The sequence below is a fragment of the Ziziphus jujuba genome, chromosome 2 (assembly GCF_031755915.1).
Source record: "Ziziphus jujuba cultivar Dongzao chromosome 2, ASM3175591v1".
NCBI lineage: Eukaryota > Viridiplantae > Streptophyta > Magnoliopsida > Rosales > Rhamnaceae > Ziziphus > Ziziphus jujuba.
The window spans coordinates 710,617-735,581 of NC_083380.1; the positions used below are offsets into that span (position 1 = coordinate 710,617).

Consider the following 24,965-nt stretch of genomic DNA (forward strand, 5'->3'; position numbering starts at 1 on the left):
AACACCATTAGAGAATTGGTTGTTTTAGCTTGACTTATCAATAGGTTTTCCATCCCCTTTTGTGGCGTCTACATTATACCAAGGTTTCTAACCACAGGTTGTTTAGGGGTTGAGGACCATTTCATTAGAACTTGAACTTAATTAAAGATCCGGGCTAATATAATATGGGTTTAGGAGCAGGTCATCCTAGGTTCGTATCATTTGGTATCAGAGCTAAATTTTGTTCAGATTTGATCTATCTTTATTTGTTTTATTTGTTTTTGTGTTATTGTGCTATTTTAGCATTAGGTTAAGGTTGCATCCATCCCATACACGTTCTGCATCTTTTAAAAAAAACAAAAAAAAAACAAAAAAAACAAAAAAATTCATTCATAGTTGAATTAGGTTTCCTAGTTTTATCGTATTTTTGTTTCCTAATTTGTTGGTTGTCTTTTATCATTGTTCTTGATAATTTTGGTTTTTGTTGAATTTCCTTTGCTGTTTTAGCCTTAAATATTTGCATTCATATATTAAAAAAAAAAAAAAAAGAAGTTTGCGGCAACATTTAAAAAAAAAAAAAAAAAAGAAGAGGTAAAGCCGAATAAAAAAATTTAAAAAAAAATATTTCGGTTTGTTGGAGTTCGATTTGTTTGCTGGAAATTTGTTGGAGCTGCTGGTATTTTGGTTATTTATTCAATATTTGAGTTGCTGGGAAATTATTTTTGCTGCTGGATATTTGGATTTTGGGTGCCTAAATTTTTTGGATTAAAATTAGTTAAAGGAATTGATACAAAACTTGAATTACAAGAACAACAACCAACACTTTTCTATATTTTTGTTCTCTTTGATTCTTGTTCGTATTTGAATTTATTTTTCTAGAATTTTGTTCTTGAACTCATAATCTATTACCATCTGGTCCAGTTCTTCAAAATTCCAAATTTTTCTCATTAATTTGCTTTATTTTGTCTAGAAAAACCGAAAATAGGTATTTTCATTCCATTCGGTATTTGTTTATTTTTGCTTACTGTTTTGTTAATAAGTTTAATTAAAACATACTAGTGGTCTAATTGCTCTTTTGTGGGTGTTTTAATTAGAACTTTGAGATAATTCATTGAATGGAAAAAGGCAAGAGTGTGTGAGCTTAAAAGAGGGTAAAAGCCGAAACTAGTGTGCAAGCACGAGTGTCGAGACCTTGTTTGAGTGAAACACGTGAGGGAGTGAATATTGTGAGGATTTATTTTATTTTTGCAGTATTTTACTAACATGGCAGATTCTAGAATAAGAAGAGGAGATCCACCCTTGAGGATCAATGAGGAAGAGTCCGTAGCATTTCATGGCGATGCTTGAGCTACCGGGAGTGGAGATTAAGTGGACATGAAAGCTGTTTTGGAGTCAATACAGCGGGTTAGTGCTCAAGTTGAGCATGTGAATCAAAGGATGGGAAGGGTGGAAGTTTCCCACGGAATTCCAAACACAAGAAATAGGCAAGAATTCCATAGAGGACGAGGCTGAGGACGAGGAGGTCGCGAGAGACCGAGAGAGGAATTGAATGAGGAGCCATTCGGTGGAGACTTTGAGGAAGGTATGAACAAAACTTTTGCTGTACAAGATAGAGCTGGCCATGGAAGATACAGGAGGGAAGAAACAGATGACAATCTTAGCAATATCAAGATCAACATCCCACCATTCATGGGAAAAAGTGACCCCGAAGCATATTTGGTGTGGGAAGAAAAAATGGAGATGATATTTGACCGCCATAATTATTCGGAGGCTAAGAAGGTGAAATTGGCAGCAATGGAGTTTGGCCATTATGCACTCCAATGGTGGACCAATGAGCAAAACACCCGAAGGAGAGTTGGTGATGACTTGATTACTAGATGGCGACAAATGAAAGGAGCCATGCGGAAGCAATTCGTACCATCACACTATCATAGGTTGCTGCATCAAAGACTTCAATCTTTATCTCAAGGACATGGATCCGTGGAGGATTATTACAAGGAGATGGAGATGCTTATGATGAGATTGAACTTGAATGAAGATAGGGAAGCAACCATGGCAAGGTTTCTTGGTGGTTTGAATCGTGAAATAGCCAATCAACTAGAATTGCAACAATATGTGGAATTGGAGGAGATGTTGCATGTGGCTATTAAATTAGAGCATCAATTCAAGAGGAGGGGTATAAGATCATGGTTTGGAGGTGTTTCCAACAGTGGAAGGTCCAATTCAAGTGGTTGGAGGAACAATCCCATCTATGAAAGCAAGCTAAAGCCGAAAGTTAAAGAAGAAAGTTCAAACTGGCCAAGGAAGGAGACTAGAACCAAATCTGTCCAAGCACCAAAGAATGAGGTAAAATTAGATCCTAAACCTTCTAGAACTCATGATGTTGTGTGTTTTATGTGCCAGGGAGGAGGACACATTGATAGCCAATGCCCGAATAGAAGAATCATGGTGTTAAAGGGCAATGACGAGCTAGAATCAGAAAGTGAAGAAAGTGAGGATGAACCCAAGCAAGAGGAGGAGGACTTGAAGGATGAACCTGAAACCTTGCAAGCATCCAATGCTGAATTAAACTTGCTTTCTAGGAGAATACTTGCTGCATACAAAGATGAGGATGAAATTCAAAGAGAGAACATCTTCCACACCCGATGTGAAATTCAAGGTAAGATTTGTAGTCTGATTATTGATAGTAGAAGTTGTACTAATGTAATAAGTAACCTTATAGTTGATAAATTGGGCTTAAAAACAATAAAACATCCTGAACGATATAGATTACAATGGCTTAATGATAGTGGTGAGATGAAAGTAAACAAACAAGCCAAAGTGAAATTTAGTATAGGTAGATATGAGGATGTAGTCTTGTGTGATATTGTACCCATGATTGCTGGACATATACTATTAGGCAGGCCATGGCAATTTGATAAAAATGCTACTCATTTTGGTCGAGAAAATAGTATTGTTTTCAGGTTTAAAGGGAAGAAGGTCAAGCTGGAACCATTATCTCCTAAAGAGGTTTACAAAGACCAATTACAAATGCAACAAAGGAGAGAAGCCGAAAAGCTCAAGGAAAAAGCAAGTATGGCACCAACGGCTTCACCACCCTTTCAAGAAGGTAAGATTGAGGTTGCTGACCAAGGTAAGGTTTCTAAGACTCATATTGAGTGGAAAGATCAAAGAACAACCGAAAGAGAAGGGAAAGAAAGTGGCAAACCCGGGAGCTTGGAGAACGAAGAAAAATCCAAAGGTTTGCGCCAATCCAAGGGGGGAAAAGGAAAAGAAAGAAAAGAAATGTCAAGTAGCAACTTTTATTTGACTTGAGGGGATATTAATAACGTTATTGAGTGTGAGAAACCTTTGCTGGTCATGATTTATAAAGAAAATTATTTTAATGATCAAACTAACTTTGAAGAACTTGAATTGCCAAGTTCAATGATTTCTCTTTTGAAGGAATTTGGAGATGTCTTCCCAAATGAAATTCCATGTGGACTACCTTTCAATCAAGAGGGAAAAGGTGGGCTTGCTGTCCAAGGTAAGTCTTCTAATACTCAGGTTGTGTGGAAAAATTTTATTAAAACCAAGAGTGAGAAATTTGGTGCAAAAGCCGAGAGTGAGGAAGGTGAGATGGCCGTGAGTGGGAAAGGAGAAGGAAGACAAGAAAGGAAAAATATACATTTTTGTCTTAGCTTTGGTGATGTTAATAAAGTAATTATGAATAAGAAATCATTGCTAACCATGAATTTTAAATATACTTATTTAAAGATGTCTTTATTGCATAGAACTTTATCTGTATTGTTGAGAGCTTTACTTAGTGGCAATTTGAAAATTTGGGAAATATTGTTTGCTAACTTTAAAAAGTGTAATTTTTACCATAATGAGCATGTATTTCTAGATTTTCTTGTAATAGTGTTTGACCCAGGAGAATTGGTTTCTTTGCACTTACGAAAGGAAAGGTTTCCTAATCAAAGAAAGTCAAAGCTCATGCCGCCTATGGATGGACCTTTTCAAGTTTTGGAGCCGAATAACAAGAATGCCTACAAGCTTGATTTACCGGGTGAGTATAACATGAGTGCTGCATTTAATGCTGCTGATTTAACTCCTTTTGCTGCAGGTTATGATCTTGATTTGAGGACAAATCCTTTTCAAGAGGAGGGCAATGATGTGATTCCGCCCCAGCCCGCTCCACCGATAACCCGCTGGGGTGCTGACTCGACACGGATGAAGACTAGGCCAATCACAAGAGCTCAAATTAAGAGATTTAAGGGCAACCTGGGAGTATTTATACAGAGGGTAATCAATCTCAATAGTGCTTGTCCATACTTGAAGATACAAAGTCTATTCTAAGCATTCAAGTGGTGGAAGCCGATATGGACCCGGGTGAAGATTTTGGTACATTTTTGGAGGCCGGAAAGCATGAAATGGTTCCAATGCTTTATGGGTTCAATACATATGCCTAAGAGGTCATGGAATCAAGTTAAAGCAGCCTCAAATGCAATCAAAAATGGCTTGTACAGACAGCATCAACAATTTGGTCGAATTTGCTGTATTGCTTGCTGGCTTTACTGTATTTTACTGTATTAGCCTTTTCTTATTTTTCCAAGCATGGGCAACGTGTGGGACTTCATATTCAGTTTATTTGGCATCCTAAAAAGCATCTAGAAGCTGATTTGAAGCTCAAAGAGGTCAAAGATTGATCAAAGTCAACTTGATCAAAAGGCTAGCATTTTTAGTTTCCTAATTTGTTTTTACTTTTTGTTTTAGGAAACTACCATTACTTTTTGGCTTTTATTTATTTATTTTCTGGACAAATAACTTTAGGAAGGTTTTTATTTTATTCTTTCCATTGTAAATTAATTAATTCCTAATTTAATATAAAGGAATTAATTAATCAAACTTAGATTAGGAAAGGAAGTATAGTTTCGGCCAACTAGGTTTCTTTATGTGTGGTGGCTGGTTTTCTTTATGTTCTAGGGTTTTATTTCGTGGCTTTGTACCCTATTTAAAGGCTTATTTTTCAATATGAATACAACTTTAATTTGATTAAGAAAATACTTGTGAGATTAATTATCTCTTTGTTCTTTGAGAACACCTAAAACACCATTAGAGAATTGGTTATTTTAGCTTGACTTATCAATAGGTTTTCCATCCCCTTTTGTGGCATCTACATTATACCAAGGTTTCTAACCACAGGTTGGTTAGGGGTTGAGGTCCATTCCATTAGAAATTGAACTTAATTAAAGATCCGGGCTAATATAATATGGGTTTAGGAGCAGGTCGTCCTAGGTTCGTATCAGTTTAGGACTAATCAGTTTGTCAACTAATCGGTTTGTCAACATCGTTTTCTTATCTTATTTTTAATTTAAATTGCCTCATTTTAATTGTGTGATGAGATAAAAATAATTATTCAAAATTTTAGTAATTAGTTAAATATCAAAACAAATCTCCGTGAAAATGATATTTTCTTATCACTTTATTACTTGACACGATCTGTATACTTATGTAATTCGTGCATGAATATGCCAATCCCAAGATCAACGAGGGCACCAAAATTTGTAAGATCTTCATTGCGCTACCACTACCAACATATTAGTTGTGTTGGAGAGCATCATTTGTGGGGTGGCTTGTAGTTAAGCTTCTCTAGTGGGGTTAACATATTACTTGTCTTCTTTAAGTTCTATGTAAGATAATATTAGAGAGATTTCTTTATTGTTAGGATGAGTGTTTGGTGGTGGTGGTGGCAGCTAATATGACATTGGAGGAGTTAGAACCCTAACCTAACTAATGATAGCTTCATTTGGAAAATTTGGGGTTCTAAAATTTATTGTTTTATTGTTTTAATTTATTAAGGCTGTTTAAGAAATTGTGGGTTATAATGTGTTTAGGTTTTATTTTAAATTATTAAGTATAAAACAAGTATAAATTATTAATGTATCTAGTAAAAATGTATTTTAATATGATTATATATAGAATGTAGTACACCTAATAAGTTTTATAAGAATTAAATTTATTTTTTTTCATATTCATAAAATCCCATAAATAAGAAATGATTTTTTTTTTTTTAACTAAAACTCCGATTGCTATGCTTACTACAGTGTTGCTTATGTTAGCTAACTTTCAATGCTAGCATTTAAAGCAAGTGATCGGCTCTGTAGCTAGTCTGACGTAATTTTTGCGCCATATATGGTAGTGATATATATCATTTTCTTTTGCGAGTAGTTGCTTACATATAGATATATATATATATATATATATATATATATATATATATATATATATGAAGAAGGATTCCCCATATTTGACGAATCAATAGGTCAAGGTGTCCTAGATGGTGTCAATACCTTGTTAGCCACAATAATTAGACATTTTATAGGAACCCCTACAGCTGTCACCGAAAGAATCCATAGTCAATTAACCAATTTACACTGTCCAACTCTTAGTGATTTTGAATGGTATGTACAAACATTTACCACTGGAATCATGATGAGAGATGATAGTAATCAACCTTTTTGGAAAGAAAAATTTATTAATGGTCTACCCCAATTATTTGCTAGAAAAATCATAAATGTCTTAAGTAATGATAGTGGTCACATAGACTACGATTCATTAACCTATGGAGATATAGTTTCAATAATAAAAAAAGGAGGATTAAAAATGTGCACTAATATGAAAATAGCCAATCAATTAAATAATGATAAAAAGAAAACTAAATACAAATTAGGAAACTTTTGTCAACAATATGGTCTATCTACAATAGCACCCTCCAGGAGAAACAAAATCAAAGAAAAATCCCAGAAGAAACCTTTTCGAAAACCTTATTACAAAACCCATAAGTTTAATAAACCTAATCCTGATAAATTCTATAAATCAAATAAACATAAAAAAGATTCAAAAGATAATACTAAAATCAAATGCTTTAAATGTAATAAATTTGGTCATTTTGCTAATCAATGCAAAGTTAAGCAAACAATCAAACAATTAGAGCTACCAAAAGATCAAAAAAAAAATTTAATCAATGTCTTAGGAATACACAACACAGATAGTGAACATAGTGAAAACAATATTTATACTGAATCAAGTTCTGACGAATCAAGTATTCACACTGAATCCACTAGTGACACAGAGAACCCTAAAATTAGTTTAGGATGTTTAGATGCTTGTTGTCTAGATACCTATTGTAATCAATCACTTAGTGTCTTAACTAATTCTACAGAAGATGAAGATATAATCTTAGAATTACTTAGTTGATTAAATAAATAATTGATGATTAAATAAATAATTGAAAATAGTAGAATGCAAATGCTTACTTGATTAAGGAGAGTACCACAAACTTGGTATCTCAATTGATTACAAAACACTCAAACTAACTCTCAAATATTTTGATTACAATTGATTATGAAGAAGAAGAGAAGAGAAAGAAGAGGAGAAACTCTGCCAAGAAAACTCTCTAATTCTCTACTCAATTCCACTTCCTAATATGTGGTGGTGAGGCTCCTTTATATAGGCAAAGGAGGGCTTGATTGGATGAGTGGAACTCCTGTTGATTAAAATGATTGTGTCGGTGAACAGTGACTTGAATAGTGAACAGTGTTGTGAACAGTATCTTGCTTTTCGGTGCTTTTTACTGTTCATGAACAGTGATTGAATAGTAACTTCTCGTGATCTGCTTTTGTGAGTGGAATTCTGAAAGCAACTTTGTACTGTCAGAGATTCCTAATGTTGATTATGACTCAGCCTTCCATTATGTTGTTGATGTTGTGGTCTTCCTCATCTCCGAACTGGTAGGTGTCATCTTCGTCTTGATCAAATTCTATATCTTCGTCAGATTCTTGATTGTTGTCTGTATTGATTATTCTGTGTTTTTTCAACATTTTGTGATAAATAGCAGCAAGGTCTGGATACATTTTTTGTAGTGGAAAGAGGCAAATACATCATTCCATACAAATCTGAAACCATTATGAATATATAATTTTGTATATTGATTTTCTTTTGCTAAAAAATATTTTTGATTAATTCCTTGGAGATTAAAATTATCACCAAAAACATCAGCTCTCCAATGGCATAACTGTTTTGTAATAGGATTAGAACATCTGCGGACTTCTTCGTCTTGTATAAGGTGATGAGTAGCATATTTTGATTTTTCAAAAGTGATGAGGTGTCTTGCTGGTTCCCATCCGTGGATCCATTCTGGGGGTGTGGATGTGATATGAACAGCAATATATCCCTGTTTAAGGGGACTATAATGGTGAGGTAGAAAAAGACAGGTGATGGCCATTTTTAATAATTCAGTACAGTTTTGGGCTTGATCTGTGTGGGTGAATATGATTGTACCGACTAATCCCCAATCAAATAGGGTAGCCCAAGTGATTGTTTTACCTTGAAAAATAAAATTGTGAAAGGTGGGGGCATAGAGTCCAACTCTGTGGATGGCATAGCTGATTTCATGTGGACAGCCTACATGATTAAGTGGGAGTGTAGCAGGGTCACATGTAGTATATTTTTTATTAGAGGGGTGTAAGGCAGCTTCAGTGTAGACATACATCCCTTGGGGACAAGTGTGAGGTGATTCTATAAAGGAGAGTAGCATTCGTTGGAGAAAGCTAAACTCTTCATAGAATTGTTTCTTTTTGATTTTCTAGATGTGGGAAATGATTTCAGGGGGTAAACCAGCTTGGTGTAACCATTGATTTAGATAGAAAAAGATACGGGCAGGATTCCATGGTAAGGTGTGAGATTTGGTGGGGAATATGGAAGAATAAGAAGTATGATTGGTAGATCCTTGATTGAAAGGTTGTTTTTGTTTTTTGGTCCAATAGTCTAAGTCTTTTTGGAGGTGATTGATGTGGAGTTGGTGAATGGCATTGTTGTGAAGTAGGGTTTGAATTTGGTGTTCGAGACATTGTTTTTCATGTTGGAGTTGATTGACTCGGGTTTCTAAGGGGTGATTTAAATAGGGGTTGTTAAGGAGATCGAGTGGGTTTTGGTATGGGACAACATAAGTATTCTGAGTGTTTGGGTCAACAACAACAGTGATTGGATTGGAATGGGAATGTTGCATTTTATGGGTAGATTGGGAGCTGGAGGCTTTATTAAAGGTGATTTTTTGGACAAAGCGGAGTGTTTTGGAAAATTCTGGATCCATTCTGACCCATGGATGAATAAAGGCTTGAGGACCTAATTCTCTATAGGTGATTTCAAGGGCTTCTCTGAGGCTATAATAACCTCGATATTGGGTATTAGTTTGACCAGTGATTCATGGGCTATTTGGGACCAGGTTTTGTAAAGGCCAGGGTTTGGGCCGCTGAATAGAACATAATGGGAGAAATATTTACTATCGGGCTTTTGGCGGATTGATTGTAAATAAAAGCAAAGGTTATCTAAGGCATGAATAAAATCTGATTTTTGATCTGTGGATTCAAATTGTGCGGTATTCCACACAGAGTTAATTAAGGTTCTTTGGGGAATATCTAATTCAAATTGGGTTGGGAAATTCTTTTCAACAATTTCTCCACTCCAAATTGGAACAGAATTGTTGTTGATGATCATGTAGCCAAGTGGACGAGACATGCTGTAATGAAAATAATTAGAGAAAAGATATTTTGAAAATATGAAAAATTTTATATATAGTAGAAAATAAAATTTTATTTGTTTGAAAATATGAATAAAAGATTGGAAATAAGAAAATAAGGTAGAATAAGAAGAGTAAGACAAGGAAGGAAGATGATTAGTTTGGATTCGATTAATTGTTTTGGAAATAGATTGATCTTGTAGAAGCTGGATATTATTTGATTGGAGTAAGAAATCAAATTTGACTTTCTCACCTAAAGGGTGACTGATTATTCCATCATTTTCGATGGTAAATGGATATAATAAAGAAAGAAAGGGAATACCTAGAATAACTTGATTTGTTATATTTCTTATAAGGACAAATGATGTTTTGAAACAAATTTTATTATGACAAATATGAGCTTGATTAATTTCGTAATGTAAATCCATTTTACTACCATTAGCGGAGTTTAACTTTTCTTTAGTTTTGGTATAATATTTACTAGGTATAAGACCTTCTTGGACACAATTTAAATCTGCACCTGAATCTAAAAGTGCTATTGTTGTTAATTGAAAATCTTTAATGATTATGGTGATTTTTATGTGCCATTTTCTAAGTTTGATTTTTTGAATTGAAGCTAGACAATTATCACGGGAAGATTCTTCTTCTTGTTCTTCAGGTTGATTAGGATTAAGGTTTTGAGGGTTATCTTGAATAAACTGTAATTGGTGTTTGATGATATGATTTTCTAATTTTAATTCTTTAATTTCAGACTTAATTGTTTTAATTTCTGTTTGTAGATCTTGAACAGTTATGTGTTTATTTTTTGATTTATTAAATGTTTGTAAGGCTTCTGTTAAACAGATTTTTTGAGTACTTTTATTATGTTGATTTGTTTCTTTGTGATTATCAGTTATTATCTTTTTATATTTTTTCATGTATTCTATCCTTTCATCAGGATTTTCTAATTTACTAAGTAATTCTAAGATTATATCTTCATCTTCTGTAGAATTAGTTAAGACATTAAGTGATTGATTACAACAGGTATCTAGACAACAAGCATCTAAACATCCTAAACTAATTTTAGGGTTCTCTGTGTCACTAGTGGATTCAGTGTGAATACTTGATTCGTCAGAACTTGATTCAGTGTAAATATTGTTTTCATTATGTTCACTATCTGTGTTGTGTATTCCTAAGACATTGATTAAATTTTGTTTTTGATCTTCTGGTAGCTCTAATTGTTTGATTGTTTGCTTAACTTTGCATTGATTAGCAAAATGACCAAATTTATTACATTTAAAGCATTTGATTTTCGTATTATCTTTTGAATCTTTTTTATGTTTATTTGATTTATAGAATTTATCAGGATTAGGTTTATTAAACTTATGGGTTTTGTAATAAGGTTTCTTCTGAGATTTTTCTTTGATTTTGTTTCTCCTGAAGGGTGCTATTGTAGACAGACCATATTGTTGACAAAAGTTTCCTAATTCGTATTTAGTTTTCTTTTTATCATTATTTAATTGATTGGCTATTTTCATATCAGTGCACATTTTTAATCCTCCTTTTTTTATTATTGAAACTATATCTCCATAGGTTAATGAATCGTAGTCTATGTGACCACTATCATTACTTAAGACATTTATGATTTTTCTAGCAAATAATTGGGGTAGACCATTAATAAATTTTTCTTTCCAAAAAGGTTGATTACTATCATCTCTCATCATGATTCCAGTGGTAAATGTTTGTACATACCATTCAAAATCACTAAGAGTTGGACAGTGTAAATTGGTTAATTGACTATGGATTCTTTCGGTGACAGCTGTAAGGGTTCCTATAAAATGTCTAATTATTGTGGCTAACAAGGTATTGACACCATCTAGGACACCTTGACCTATTGATTCGTCAAATATGGAGAATCCTTCTTCATCTAGTTTAACTGCGTGAATGATTTCTGATTTAGATTGATCTGTTAAATGTTTTTCCCACCAGTAGTGTAAAGTACCGGTAAAACCTATGACTAGTAATTCAACAATGTCAGATTGGGGAAGGTTTTGATTAGTAAAATAACTATTAGCAACCATGGACATGTGATGTAATTTGTTTAATATTTCTTGTTCTTTTAATCCATCTATATTCCATTCATATAGGTTGATTACTGTCATCTCTCATCATGATTCCAGTGGTAAATGTTTGTACATACCATTCAAAATCACTAAGAGTTGGACAGTGTAAATTGGTTAATTAACTATGGATTCTTTCGGTGACAGCTGTAGGGGTTCCTATAAAATGTCTAATTATTGTGGCTAACAAGGTATTGACACCATCTGGGACACCTTGACCTATTAATTCGTCAAATATGGGGAATCCTTCTTCATCTAGTTTAACTGCGTGAATTATTTCTGATTTAGATTGATCTGTTAAATGTTTTTCCCACCAGTAGTGTAAAGTATCGGTAAAACCTATGACTAGTAATTCAACAATGTCAGGTTGGGGAAGGTTTTGATTAGTAAAATAACTATTAGCAACCATGGACATGTGATGTAATTTGTTTAATGTTTCTTGTTCTTTTAATCTATCTATATTCCATTCATATAATTTATCAGAACTAACAGATAATAGATTTTTAGAATTTGACTCTTGAAATTCAGGAGGTAAGGGTTTATTATTCCATTGTTTAAAAATATTAAATTATGGTTTTTGATTTTTAAGTCTATTAATATGATTATCGAATGAAGATTGATTTGATTCTGTATCAGATGAAAGTTGATTTTTAATAGTAGCAAGATTGGAAGAGGAGGCTTCATTGTTGGAACTGTAAGTTTTTAATTGTAATTCTTTTAAGAGTTGACTAAGTTGATTAGTTTTATGTGGAGGGGTTGGAACTTTTGTAATATCTGGAAATTTTATAAGTGGTTGGGGTTTAGGTTCTTCTTTAGATGAATTATCAATTTTGGTTTCTATTTTATCTAATTGTTTACATATTGTAATAAGACTTTGATTTGTGTAATTATTTTGTTCAATGACTTTTCTAGTTTCAGTAATTAAATCGTTGGTTTCATTTGTAGAAGTTTTAAATGGCGAGGCTATGACTTGATTATTTAAATAGAGAATGATTATTTTTCAACAGGAAGGTGACTTTTTCTTTTGTTAAAGTTTTTAAATTATTTAAAGGATATATATAGAGAGAGAGAGAGAGAGAGAAAGAGAGAGAGAGAGAGAGAGTGGAAGTCTATATATATATATATATATATATAAAAAGGGAGTTCATAGTCAGACTGTCCTGATCAATGCTTCCTCCACCACCTCTCTTCCTTACTTCAATGCTACCACTATAATCTTTTTTTTTTTTTCCTTACCACCTCTCTTCCTTACTTCAATGCTACCATTATAATCTTTTTTTTTCCTGACTCTCTCTCTCTCTCTCTCTCTCTCTCTCTCTCTCTCTCTATTTTCTCCTTTTTTTTCTTTTGTTTTTTTTCTTCTCTTTCTCACAGAAAACCAAAAAACCAGAAGCTCAAGGAAAAAAAAAAGCCTAACAGAGAAAGAAAACATGATTTTTATTGGGATTTTGAGGATGCCAATGGGGATTCTACGAATTGTTTGATGTTTCAATTGTGGGTTTATTAATTTGGGGTTTACGTTTGTGATTTAGGGATTTTGGAATTAGGATGGATGAAGCTCAGGGCAGCTCCAATTCGCTCCCTCCTTTCCTTACGAAGATGTATAAGATGGTATATGATCCTTCAACCGATCCGTTGTGTCATGGAGTTCAAGTAATTAAATCCTTATTTTGTGGAATCCACTTGATTTTGCCAGAGATTAGTTTGCCAGAGATTTGTTGCCCAGACTGTTTAAGCACAATGACTTCAAAATTATTTAATTTTTTTTATGCATCTAATCACACACCCAAAAGAAAAGTTAAATAAAAATATTATTTAATTTTTTTTTTTTATGCATTTAATCGACCTGAGTTTGTTATTGCTTCCTTCAACAGACCTTTATAAATGTTAGCTGAAATTGTCTTGCTCTGTAGTTATTTTGCGATCTGTACTCCTTTTCTAGTTACCGAAAATGCAGATGCAGGTTCACTAGCATAACCAATGTACATAAGATTCTTCATGCCACAAGTTGGGTCTAGATATGTCCTGAAAGCCCACCACAAACACATATTTCATAGATATTTTAGGTACTTGTTAACTAAAAATGAGAGAGAGAGAGAGAGACGAAGAGCGAGAGAGAAGGAAAAAAAATGAGAAATTGTTGAACGAGAGAGACAAAGAGCAAGAGAGAAGGAAAAAAAAAATGAGAAATTGTAGACAATCGAAGCCGTCTGTGATTATTGTACACAATTCAAGGGCTGCGGCGTTATTAAGCATCAGGATCGACCGGATGCTAGACTTCCTATATATATATATATATAATATACACAATCAGATTTCTATTATATTGATTATATAATGGTTTTGCCATCAAGAACAGTTTTTTTAACTTTTAGAATGGTTCAAAGGGTTCAAATTTGAAATTTTTATTTATAGTTTATTGTAGATTGACTTTTTTAAAATATAATTTTAGCATGTCAATTAGGTATTTTTTTTAATTTTTAAATCTTGATAAAATCATCATATATATAAATACATATATATTTATGTATTTTTAAATTAATTGTTTATCATAATACAAAGTGGATAATGATCAAGAATGAAACTATTATTTGTAAGGAAGCAACCTGAATCCAGCTCTTGGGGGGGGGAAAGAACATTGCTTAATAAAACAAACGAAAAGAAAACAAGCACACGGTATAGAATGCTGATACATACATATATATATATATATATATATATATATATATATATCTGGAATGAAATGTGATGCAGCAAAAGAATACAGAGAAGTGGAATTAATTAAATAATTAATAGTAGGGAATTAGAGGTGGAGGAGGAGATGCGTAAGAAACTCCTATGACAGGAGGAAGAGGGGTAGTGGGTGGCGGAGGAGTTTGCTGGTGCCAAGAAGATGGTGGGTGGTGCCATTGTTGATGAGGTGTAGGAAGTGGGTGTGGGGGATGATGGCTTGGTTTTGGAGATGATGGAACGGGTGATGAATGTTCATGGTTTGGTGGGGGTGGTGACCCTGCTGCTGGAGTAGTACACCCAGTACTTGGCGGAGGCGGAGGCAGAGGCCACGGAGATTGTGGAGGTGGTGGAGGACTGTATGGATGATAACTTGGGACTGGTACATCAGCTGAATATGGAGGTGGAGGTGGTTTTGGATACTGATAGGTTGGAGACGGTGGAGGTGGTGGAGGACTATGTGAATGATAACTTGGTACGGGGACCTCAGCCGAAGAAGGCGGTGGTGGTGGCGGTGACAGTGTTGGCGTTGGGTGTTGCTGATACGATGGTGGTGGTGGTGGTGGTGGTGGTGGTGGTGGTGGTGGTGGAGGTGGATGTGTGGGATGTTGCTGATAGGTTGATGGAGGTGGAGGTGGATAGATTGAGGACGAGGGTGGTGGTGGTGGTGGAAAATGTGTCATGGGGCTGGGTGGTACTTTTGGGGTTGGTGGAGGTGGAGGTGGAGGCAATGGGGATGGTGCTAATACTAATGGAGATGGCGGTGGAGGGGGGTGTGATCTGGTGGAAGGCGATGACTCTGAAGTGGGGGGTGGAGGTGGCGGCAACTCAGCTCGTAGTCGTTTTGGTGGTGGTGGTGGTTTTCTCACAACGGGGGATGATCTACTTGACTGTGGCGGCGGGGGTGGAGAAGACGCCGATGATCCACTGCCACCACCTCTTCCGCCTCCGCCTCCACACTTGATCTTGCCACAGTCCACAGGGCGTGCAGCTCGGGAAGCACATTCCCTAGCAGATCGCTGATCCAACTTGCCAGGGATACAGTTCTTGCGACCATCATTGATGATACTTGTAGTAGTACAAGACGGAGGCTCTCCCGTGAAATAGTTGAAGGAATAGGTGAAATTCTGCAAGCTTGGCAGCTGACACACACTCGCCGGTATAACCCCGGTGAATCTGTTGTGCGCCACGTCCAGCTGCTCCAAACTCCTCATGGTGCCGATGCTGGACGGCAAAGATCCTTGAAGCTCGTTGAAACTCACATCGAACACCGTCACCTTCCTCAGAAGCCCGATCTCCGGAGGCAAGCACCCTGTTAGGTTGTCGTTCAGCAGGATGATCTCATTCAGCGTCTTCCCCATCTTCCCAATGCTGCCCGGGATGCAACCGCCCAGATTGTTGTTCGCAAACACCAGCACCGATACCGGCGAGTTGCCCAGGTTCTCCGGGATCCCGAACCGGAACCTGTTGTCGTTCAGGAACACCGCGTCCAGCTTCTTGTCGAACAGCTGCCTGGGCACGGGGCCTTCGAACTCGTTGAAACGGAGATCCAAGTACTTGAGCGCCGGCAGCGACAGCACCACCTCCGGGAAGCTTCCCACGAAGCGGTTGTTGCTGAGGTCCAGCTCGTGGAGGAGCTTCAGACGGCGGAAAGTGCTGGGAACCACGCCGCAGAAGCGGTTGGAGTTGAGATGGAAGAGAGCGAGATCGGAGAGGAGGCCCAGCTCGGGAGGGAGGTAGCCGGCAATGTCTGCGTGGTTGAGGTCCACGCCTGCCACCACGCGGAGGGAGGCATTGCTGGGAGAAGGAGCACAGTAGACTCCCATGTAGGAGCACACATCGGAGCCATTCCAGTTGGTAGTGAAGTTGGAAGGGTCGGAGAAGATGGCGGATTTCCAAGCCTGCAGGCCGATGTAGGCCTGCTCAAGCCTGGGGTTTTCAAACTTGAGGCCCAGGGTGGGATCTACATTCTGCTGTGCAGAACAGATCTGGAAGAGAAAGGTAGAGCAACTTGAAGCAATGAATAACACAACAAGGAATAAGAAGCCGCCGCCTAGGTTAGTAGGATTATTAGGAGGAAAAGAAGACATTGCCATTGGTGATGGTAAGACAGTCGACAATAACATTTACATTCGAATCATATTGACATGGCCGAGGGGGAGATCAGAGTGAAGCTTTTTTTGTTCATTAGAGAGAGAGAGAGAGTTTAGGACAGTGTGCCATCTCTATCTCCCCATGCTTTGTTTATATAAATCTTCATCACTTTTGTTTAATTAATTTGAATTTTGCTAATGGAGAGGCATTTTACGCTCTTTACTGTTGCTTTCTGTTTTCACTTTGCTAATGCCTAAATGTTGTGGTTCTGGTTTTGGTATTTTAGTTTTACAATGCCTATGATAATGACATGGATTATTAATGCTAAGCACATCTTAATTTGAAAAGGTGTCATGAGGACATGTTGGCACGTCTGAGGGCGGGAGGGAGATTTAGGAAAAATAAATAAACAAAAAAAGAGGCAAATCCAATTTATAAAGTAAACAAAAAAGGTGGACAGGTTGTAGTACAAATGAATGAATAAACTTGACTTTCCTCAGGAAGTGTCAGCCAACCAGCGTCTTTATTATCAGCCTGTCCCACCTCCTGCTGTGCTGTGCTGGGACACCAATTAACTTTGTTATTATTAACCACCTATCCATCCTATTTTCCTTCCACAAAACGCTTCTTTCCCTACTACTACAGATGTTTTCATGTTTGAATTAACACCGCCAGTAGCACTATATTATATTAATATTAACTATTTACTGAAAAAACCTCGACGTGAAACAAATCTCATCAACCATAATTAAATTAGGAATTAAAAAAGAAAAAAAAAAAAACAAAAAAGAGATCTTGGCCCCACATTGCCCTGCATGAATTCAAATTCCGCCAATTACCGTTCATGTGCTTCGTGCAAATAAAAACCAAAAACAGCCAAAATCTAATATCTTTCTACGTATGTATGGGATAGAACAAAATAAAATAAAAATATGGTAACTGAATTCACAAAAAGCAGGTCCAGTCGTATGCGGCAGTGAATTATAATTTGCATTAAGAAGTGATCATCCAGGGGCATATAAATGCCTGAGCGCTAGAGTTAAAGAGAGTCAGCCGGGGTAACGTAATAGAATAAAGATTATGATATCTGAAAAACGCAACGCTCTAGTGGTTTTGCATAGTCCTTCTGAGTGGGTATGAAATCTGAATAAAAAGATTTTAAGGTTTTGTAATATTTTACATTTTAATAAAGATATTAGATATGGGAATGGGATGGCAATAATTTCTGATTTGTTGTTTAGTTGACAGCCCAAGCAAGCACAGGGAGACATGGGTCCCATGCATACTCTGTCTGCACGATCTTTAAGACCTTTTCAAGAATCTCTTTTCAAACTGGGAATACAAAAACCACGTCTCCCAAAACGCGTTCGAGACTTGAATAATAATAATAACTTTTCTATTATTTTCCTCATTTCACCCTTTGTTTTCACCTAACCTGCTGAGCTGGAACAAAACCACACCACCACACGGGGTCGCTTAACCCTATTGTTTGTAACTTTGCTACAGCTACTTTCCCAACAACAGTGATAAACTCATTTTGTACTTGATTTCTTTTTACACTGTAACAATTCGTCACCTACATTTCTGTCCTCAAAACAAAACCAATTAAGGTAATCGATATGGACAACCGTTTGCAGCCTGATAACAATTTTCTTCATATGGCTCAGACCGCATCAACAAATGCATCAGGAGGTGCTTCTTCTGGAACCTGTCGAGAAAGAAACAACATTACTTAATAAAATAAACAAACAAATAAAAGCATGATTTCAAATTGTAAACTTACAATACTCCTTCAAAATAAAGTTCAGGGTGAAGCTATATGCAGTTTACAGTTGCAACAAACTGCTTATATTACTATTTACAATATTAAACATGAAGAGTGCTATTCCATCAGCATTACCTATCAAAATATCACAACTGACATGTAAAAATATTACACATAAAAGAAGGAAGAAAAGGCATCAGTTATTGTAAAGCTGAGTTGCAAAAATTAGGACTGATATGCGATGCTAGTTGCTTAAATTGCAAGGAAACAATTTTCTCTGATCATGGCAAAAATCTTGCAAATATTGTAAAACAAATGCTAGCTTATTAAGTTTACCTCTCCAGGGTTCCACTTGTTTTTTGACCAAATACTCACATCACCAGAGATGTCCTCCTTTTGCATGTTAGTTCTGTTGAGATTGGAAAAACAAGGCAAAGATAAACATAAGAAACATTATATTTACCCAATAAAAATTATACCTTCAATTGAAAAGAAATAAAAATCAACAGACCAAAAAGAAAGAAATTGTCGAAGATGCAGAAAGGTAACATAATGTGAAGAACACAACTCAGGAAGTCAGAAAAGACAATTTAAGCCCCAAAGGTAAGGATGGATGTCATCATAAACAAGCCTTAAAAAATAAAAACTAAAAGAAGACCCAAAAAAAGAACAAGATCATGCTCAGTTACACACACCAAAAAGAGAAAACAAAACAAAACAAAAAATTTGTTGTGTTTTATGGTTGATGAAAACAATGAAATGATTTAGCATTTTTGAATACCAACCCAGAACTTCCAAACAGACAGGGCTTCTATCTAAAGGATAACTAACACAATACACAACTTACGCCAACTGAACTCCCATAGCAACTTGTGCTGGTGCATTCGCATTAGAAGTATAATCAAGCCCCATGGAAAGGATTGGCGACTGATTATTAGTTGTTCTGAGAAATTGAGCTGAAGATGGTGAAGGAGAAAATGGGTTACTTTCTCTCAGGGCACCATTACTGCTGAAGCCTGTTATAGTGGAAGAAGCAGGGAATTGGCTGCCAAATAAGCCTACCAAAATGACAGTCAGCAGAAACAAAGAGAAAGCACCACACAAACAAAACCTTAAAATTTCACCTGCATTTTCAGATGGCATATTTTTCGTTCCAAATGCACTTGAAATCTGCCTAGAAGGTGCAGAGGAATTCAGCTGACCAAAACCATTGTTCAATGGTGCAGGGGGCCTGAGAAGAACTACTGAACATGTTAGAAAAGCCATAGTACAAGCAAGTAAACATGATTCCAAGAAATCACAAGCAATAATAATCTCCACCTTGTAGTTTCATATACAACCACATAAATTGAATTTTAAACAAGAAAACCAAGTATAGATTTTAAGGAATGATATTGCCTCGATACAGACCCCATATTCAGGGATGATCCTAGTTGACCAAAGCTCGAGAATGCATTAGAACTAGTTCCAGAAAAAGGTTTTTGATTGGGGAGAGTTGAGCTCGGTGCAACTGCATGTGGCTTGCAAAGGTTTTCAAACTCAACTAACTTTGAACTAAGTAAATTCCGCTCTCTCTCGACCTGTAGCAAAATCTATTAGACAAGAACCTCACTGAATAAAGTAATTACTGCAGATATTAACATACTGATATCTCTATACAAACAGATTACCAAAATTAAAGCAGAATTTGGAAATGGAGGTATTTTACTGAAGTTATTTCTCTGATTTTGTGTGATGCAAACCAAACTTAGGTGTGATGCCTTGAGATTTTAAAAGTGATCCTAAAATTGTTTTAGATTGATACAAGAGTCTATCTTCTAATTTTCAGTTTTCTTTTGTTCCCCACCTTTCTACACAATTTGGTATTAGAGTAAGGTTTCTAGCCCTTTCGTGAGCAATAATGCCGCATGAACAGCATTTACAATCCAATGTGAACAGTAACCCTAAATGAACGGTACCCAGTTGTCAAATTGTTTTCTTTGGCTTTAAAAAAAAAAAAAAAAAAAAAAAAAAAAAAAAAAAGTGAGTCATGACTACGCAATTTGAAAAGAGTATTAGGGGCAAAATAACTTACAGTCAACTTGAAGAACAATTTATTCATATGGTAGAATAAGTGGGGTTTCTTAATACTCGGGTTATCAATATAGAGACATAAATATCTTGATCTAGTAGTTCTTCAACTAACTATGAACAAAAAGAGATTCCCAAAGCCAACGATTACAAAAATCAAGAGAAGCAACCACAAAGACAACTGCTCCAATACCCTTTCCTACAGCCCAACAGACATCTAATTGGGTGAGAGATATATTTCAATTGACATATAAACGTTACAATACTTTCAAGGATATCACAAAGAGGGTAAAGATTGAAGTGCTAGACTTTGAAGATAAGGTAAATCCAACTGAATTCGCCAATTGGCTTTCTTAAATTGAAGAATACCTTCGATTGGTATGACATGGACGATAATCGGAGAATAAGATTTGCTAGAATGAAACCAGTAGGTCTTACTAACATTTGGCAGACGGGTGTTGAAGAAGACATAAGGAGAACGGGATTCCTACCCATCGGTACCGGGCAAGAGTTGAAAGCTAAACATCAGGAAAAATAATGCCTACCAATTAATATGACACATTATATGAGCAAGCAATTAACTTGAAGTAAAATTATATGTCAGTTGCTGAATATATGCAAAAATTTGATGAATTGAAGACTTGAAGCCAAATACTTGAAGATCCAAGGCAAACACTTGCAAGATTTAAATCTGGCTTAAGATCTCACATTAGAAGGGAGTTGTTACAACAACCTATAAACAACTTGGAGCAAGCGTTTCAAGTTTCTTTGGATTTGGAGGAGTATTTTGGAAGTCGCAAAAGACTTGATACAACACTAAATCACAGGACTAGAATAGTAGCAAACCAGCCATCAAATCAACCTACTAAGACCAAGACACTACTGATCTTAGAGGAAAAGGTAACAAATGTTTCAAGTTTGGACAGTCTGGTCATATGCCATATAATTCTCCCAAGAAAATTTTACATCTTGGTGTGGAATATGAAGAAAAACCAGATCAACAGAAAGAGATGAACGAAGACAACTTCATTAAATGCTACTGTTATCTTTCAATTCTGAAAAAAAAGGAAGATTGAAAGCCCACATCTATTTTTCAAATGCCAGTTCATTGTGGAAATCAAGCACAAAAGCTTATCATTGATGGTGATGCCAGCATAGTATTGTTTTGGCAGCTATGGTAAAGCAACTAAAACTTCCTATTGAACCACATCCATATTCATACAAGGTAGCATAGATTGATAGTACTTCTATTCTATAACTCAACACTGTCTTATTTCTTCTTCATGTGGAGTTTATAGTAATTCTCTTTGGTATAATGTGATTCTTTCCTGATCAATAATAGAAAAATTATATTGAAACCTATGACAGTAGATGAGATGGATAATTATAAGAAGGAAAAGCAAAGTAACGCATCAAATAACTCACAAAAGTCACAGCACATTCTTTCCGATAAAGAATTTGAACAAGAAAGTGAGAAAAAGTTTATTTGAGGCTTAGGTTCTTCAATTACTAGATTTTACAAAGAATTTTAAAGTGATATATGAAGCATCAAATGAGGAAATTAGGGGTACAGCTATTCAAGGACATCCTATTGCATTGCTTCATGAGAAGATTAATGAAGACAAGTTAAAGTATTCTCTTTATGATAAAGAAATTCTAAAATTCAATCCAGACTTCTATAAGCAATTCTATGCTATCAACTCGTCGAGGTCAAATGTTTCTAAGCCAAGGGGAATTGATGCAAGATGGAAACAAGAAATTTTTGCAAATTGAAAACAACATTTGAAAATTTCTCAAAGGAGAGAAAAAATAGATTCTAAAGCCCAAACTTTGATTTAGAATGATCTAGGGTGACAACGGGCTTATTTGTCTTTCAAGGATCCTCGTAGCCTTGGTCTAATTTAGTTTCCTTATTTAATTTGAGTTATTTTATTATTTTAGTTTTCTTATGTTTTTAGGAACTTTTATTAATTAATTTCCTTATTTAGTTAGGTTTCTTATCATTTTAGTTTCCTAAAATTGTTAGGTGGTTTTATTACAAATAGGGGTCTTTGTAACTATTTTAGACAATTGATAATAATACTGGTATTTCACTGAGAGTTATTTTTCTGATTTTGTGTAATGCAAACCAAATCTAAGTGTGATGCTTAGAAATCTTAAGAGTGATTCCTAAAATTGTTTTAGTGTGATACTAGAGCCTATCTTTTAATTTTTAATTTTCTTTTCTTCCCACCTATCCCACATCAATCTCTCAAGGCATATGAAATATAGATTTCTCAGCAACGCCCTCGAATGAATATATGAATTATTAAAAAGTGAATATCAACCAGAGAATGCTATTGATAGTGTAGCGTGTTAGAAATGGAACTATAAGAGCAGAAGCAAATTTATTTCATGCCTACATAAAAATTAAAGGTATGCTCAACTTTGACATGTTCTTACATGCATTTGCAAGATGTAATGGCTCAAAATTGAAATAATATACACCTAGAGCATCAAATGTTATAGAAAGAAGAAAAACAAAGCCAGTACTTTTGAGATGTGAACATATAATATTTCTGTGTCAAGACTCGAGCAATGTCATATATGTACCAGTCACATTGCAACATCGTCAAATTTACCTGTGCAATTTTCATGATATTGATAATTTGAGCAAAATTAAAGAAATAAATAAGGAAAGCTGTAAAGAGTTTCGTTACATTGTTACTGCCATGTTGAGGCCTACATCCTAGATTGAGACAGCACTTTTCAACCAAAATATAAAAAATTAAAAAAAAAAAAAAAATGCTGTGATGTAACAGAATAAGTCACATAACCTTATTAAGTGTTCACTTAATTTCAATTTCCACTTTGAAATGTAAATATTAACAAAAGAGATTAGAAAATGCAATAACAGAACAACCAAAAGGTGCAGTGTCAGATTTTCTTACTATCGACTGCAAGCTCAACCCACGCTTAGCGTCATCATATGCTGCAGCCCTCAATTCTTCATAACTAATGTCGCCAATAATGTCACAAGGAGCACTGACGAGAAAGAAATTTAAACACTTTAGTCCATGAGTATCTTCCAATCCATCATCATCATTACAATAAAGGATCACAATTCCAAAGCAATAAACCTGTTTGTATATATTGATATAAGTTAGCTTCAGAGCTGTACTAAGAAAAATTGAACTTGAGCCTCTGAAAGTACATTGATAAATAAGCAACATGGAGAAAAGCTTAAGTTTTTTATGATGACATTGTGAAACTTAAACTAGCGTGTAGAACCAAGTCTTGAAACTTTCAAAATGCCTGCTCAAAAATATGGTCACTAGACGTACTTTTTCAAGTGACCGTAACATGTCAGCTTCCAAAGCGGTCTTTCATTCTCAAAATCCTCAACAACTATGCGTCTGCAAGACTCAGGATCTGTGCACCTTGGATGAAATCAATTCACATCCGAATGTGATCAGCTATGCGAACCAATTCAAGGCACAAAGGTTTGAACAGGGGAGAAGCATAATCAAGAACTTACTTATGATTCGTTGCTTGCGTCTGATTTTCAGATTGCCGTGCTGAAGGGGCACCAGTATTAGGTATGGGGGAGAAACGAGTCCATTTGTTTTCAAAAGGCTGATCAAGAAGTAAATTTGTAAATACCAAGAAGATAAAAGATTGAAAAATTTTATAAGAAATCCCATCATTCTCAACGATGCACCTATGTCTAACTTCATTTTGATTAAAAAAAAAAAAAAAACAACCTTCTAATTAGCATATACAAATACTTAGGAAGGGAACAGGGGAAAAAAATTAATAATTATATATATATATATATATACACACCTTAAATTGGTTATTGGGTTTAGATCCATAATCAGTAGACCCTTTTGACTGAGAGCTGTTTTGAACACCAAAACCATAAGGATTGGACTTTTGCTGTTGCCCATATGAGCCAGATTGTGCCCCTCCTCCAAAGATGTTGGATTTTGGTTGTTGCTGAGTTACGTGAAGAAATTTACACCTTTGGCCGTACTGACAACTGATAGAGGCTGATCAATATTAAATTCCTCAAGAATACAAAACGGCAAGCAATTAGGGTATCCAATTTTCGTAGCTTATTATCAGATACAGAAAAGGAAACGGGTTTGGGGTTTATCGTTCAATCTTAAATTCCTCAAGAATACAAAATGGATTAGGGTATCCAATTTCCGTAGCTTATTAACAGATACAGAAAAGGAAACGGGTTTTGGGTTTATCGTTGAAGTATCGCGTTACAAAGTTAAGAAGGCATACCTGCCTCGCTGATAGTTTTTGCAGAGTTCTTTCTTTATAGGCATTATTAACACAAAGGACCCAGAACGTTGATTCTCGATTTATGCCTGGCTTAGCTCCAATTCTCTGTCTTCAGTGTCTACGCCGAACCTTTTGCCGTCTACATGCAAATACAGAAACAGTGTATAAATAATTATAATAAGGGATATTGAAATTATTACACCCAATATAACTATATTGGTATTTTGCATCCGAAATTATTTTTATTATAACTTGCCTCCCAAATTTTCTAAAATTGTGCACCATTACTATTCTGAACAATTTTCTAAAATTACGATTACTAATTAAGATTTCGATTACTGACAGAGTAAACATGTGAGGGGCATGTAGCAATCAAATAAGGGTAAACTTGTCT

The 24,965-nt window shown here is 35.4% G+C and overlaps 2 protein-coding genes across 10 annotated transcripts; both read right to left on the minus strand.

Moving 5' to 3' along the window:
• Nucleotides 1-14,203: 14,203 nt before the first annotated feature.
• LOC107407018 (leucine-rich repeat extensin-like protein 2) lies at nucleotides 14,204-16,733 on the minus strand. Its single transcript, XM_048474924.2, has one exon. It carries the CDS (start codon nucleotides 16,491-16,493, stop codon nucleotides 14,427-14,429), a length of 2,067 nt encoding a protein of 688 aa, XP_048330881.2. The 5' UTR covers nucleotides 16,494-16,733; the 3' UTR covers nucleotides 14,204-14,426.
• Nucleotides 16,734-17,661: 928 nt separating this feature from the next.
• LOC107407012 (zinc finger CCCH domain-containing protein 16) lies at nucleotides 17,662-24,760 on the minus strand. 9 transcript variants are annotated; one of them, XR_009635715.1, is made up of 10 exons: nucleotides 24,572-24,760; nucleotides 24,122-24,317; nucleotides 23,814-23,911; nucleotides 23,620-23,715; nucleotides 23,227-23,320; nucleotides 19,625-19,806; nucleotides 19,074-19,457; nucleotides 18,563-18,635; nucleotides 18,245-18,361; nucleotides 17,841-18,169 (listed from the first exon to the last, which is right to left on the minus strand). XR_009635715.1 is itself a non-coding variant. In XM_016014228.4 (10 exons), exons 1-10 carry the CDS (start codon nucleotides 24,613-24,615, stop codon nucleotides 18,125-18,127), a joined length of 1,104 nt encoding a protein of 367 aa, XP_015869714.2. In that variant the 5' UTR covers nucleotides 24,616-24,758; the 3' UTR covers nucleotides 17,841-18,124. The 9 variants fall into 9 exon arrangements, 8 of the variants coding, with proteins under 8 accessions (XP_060670586.1, XP_015869714.2, XP_024925455.2 ...); XM_016014228.4 differs by lacking the exon at nucleotides 18,245-18,361 and having other exon boundaries at nucleotides 19,074-19,242; nucleotides 19,351-19,457; nucleotides 24,572-24,758; XM_025069687.3 differs by lacking the exon at nucleotides 18,245-18,361 and having other exon boundaries at nucleotides 19,074-19,242; nucleotides 19,351-19,457; nucleotides 19,637-19,806; nucleotides 24,572-24,757.
• Between the last annotated feature and the right edge of the window lie 205 nt (nucleotides 24,761-24,965).

What these genes read in the sequence shown, in the direction of transcription:
- LOC107407012 (XM_060814600.1), bottom strand. Translation starts at nt 24,615, where the DNA reads ATGCCTATAAAGAAAGAACTCTGCAAAAACTATCAGCGAGGCAG. An exon ending in TGTTACGGTCACTTGAAAAA is followed by an intron (nt 23,321 to 23,619) that starts GTACGTCTAGTG and finishes CTTTCTCGTCAG; the next exon opens with TGCTCCTTGTGACATTATTG. An exon ending in ACAAGTGGAACCCTGGAGAG is followed by an intron (nt 18,170 to 18,562) that starts GTAAACTTAATA and finishes CTTTCTCGACAG; the next exon opens with GTTCCAGAAGAAGCACCTCC.
- LOC107407018 (XM_048474924.2), bottom strand. Translation starts at nt 16,493, where the DNA reads ATGTTATTGTCGACTGTCTTACCATCACCAATGGCAATGTCTTCTTTT.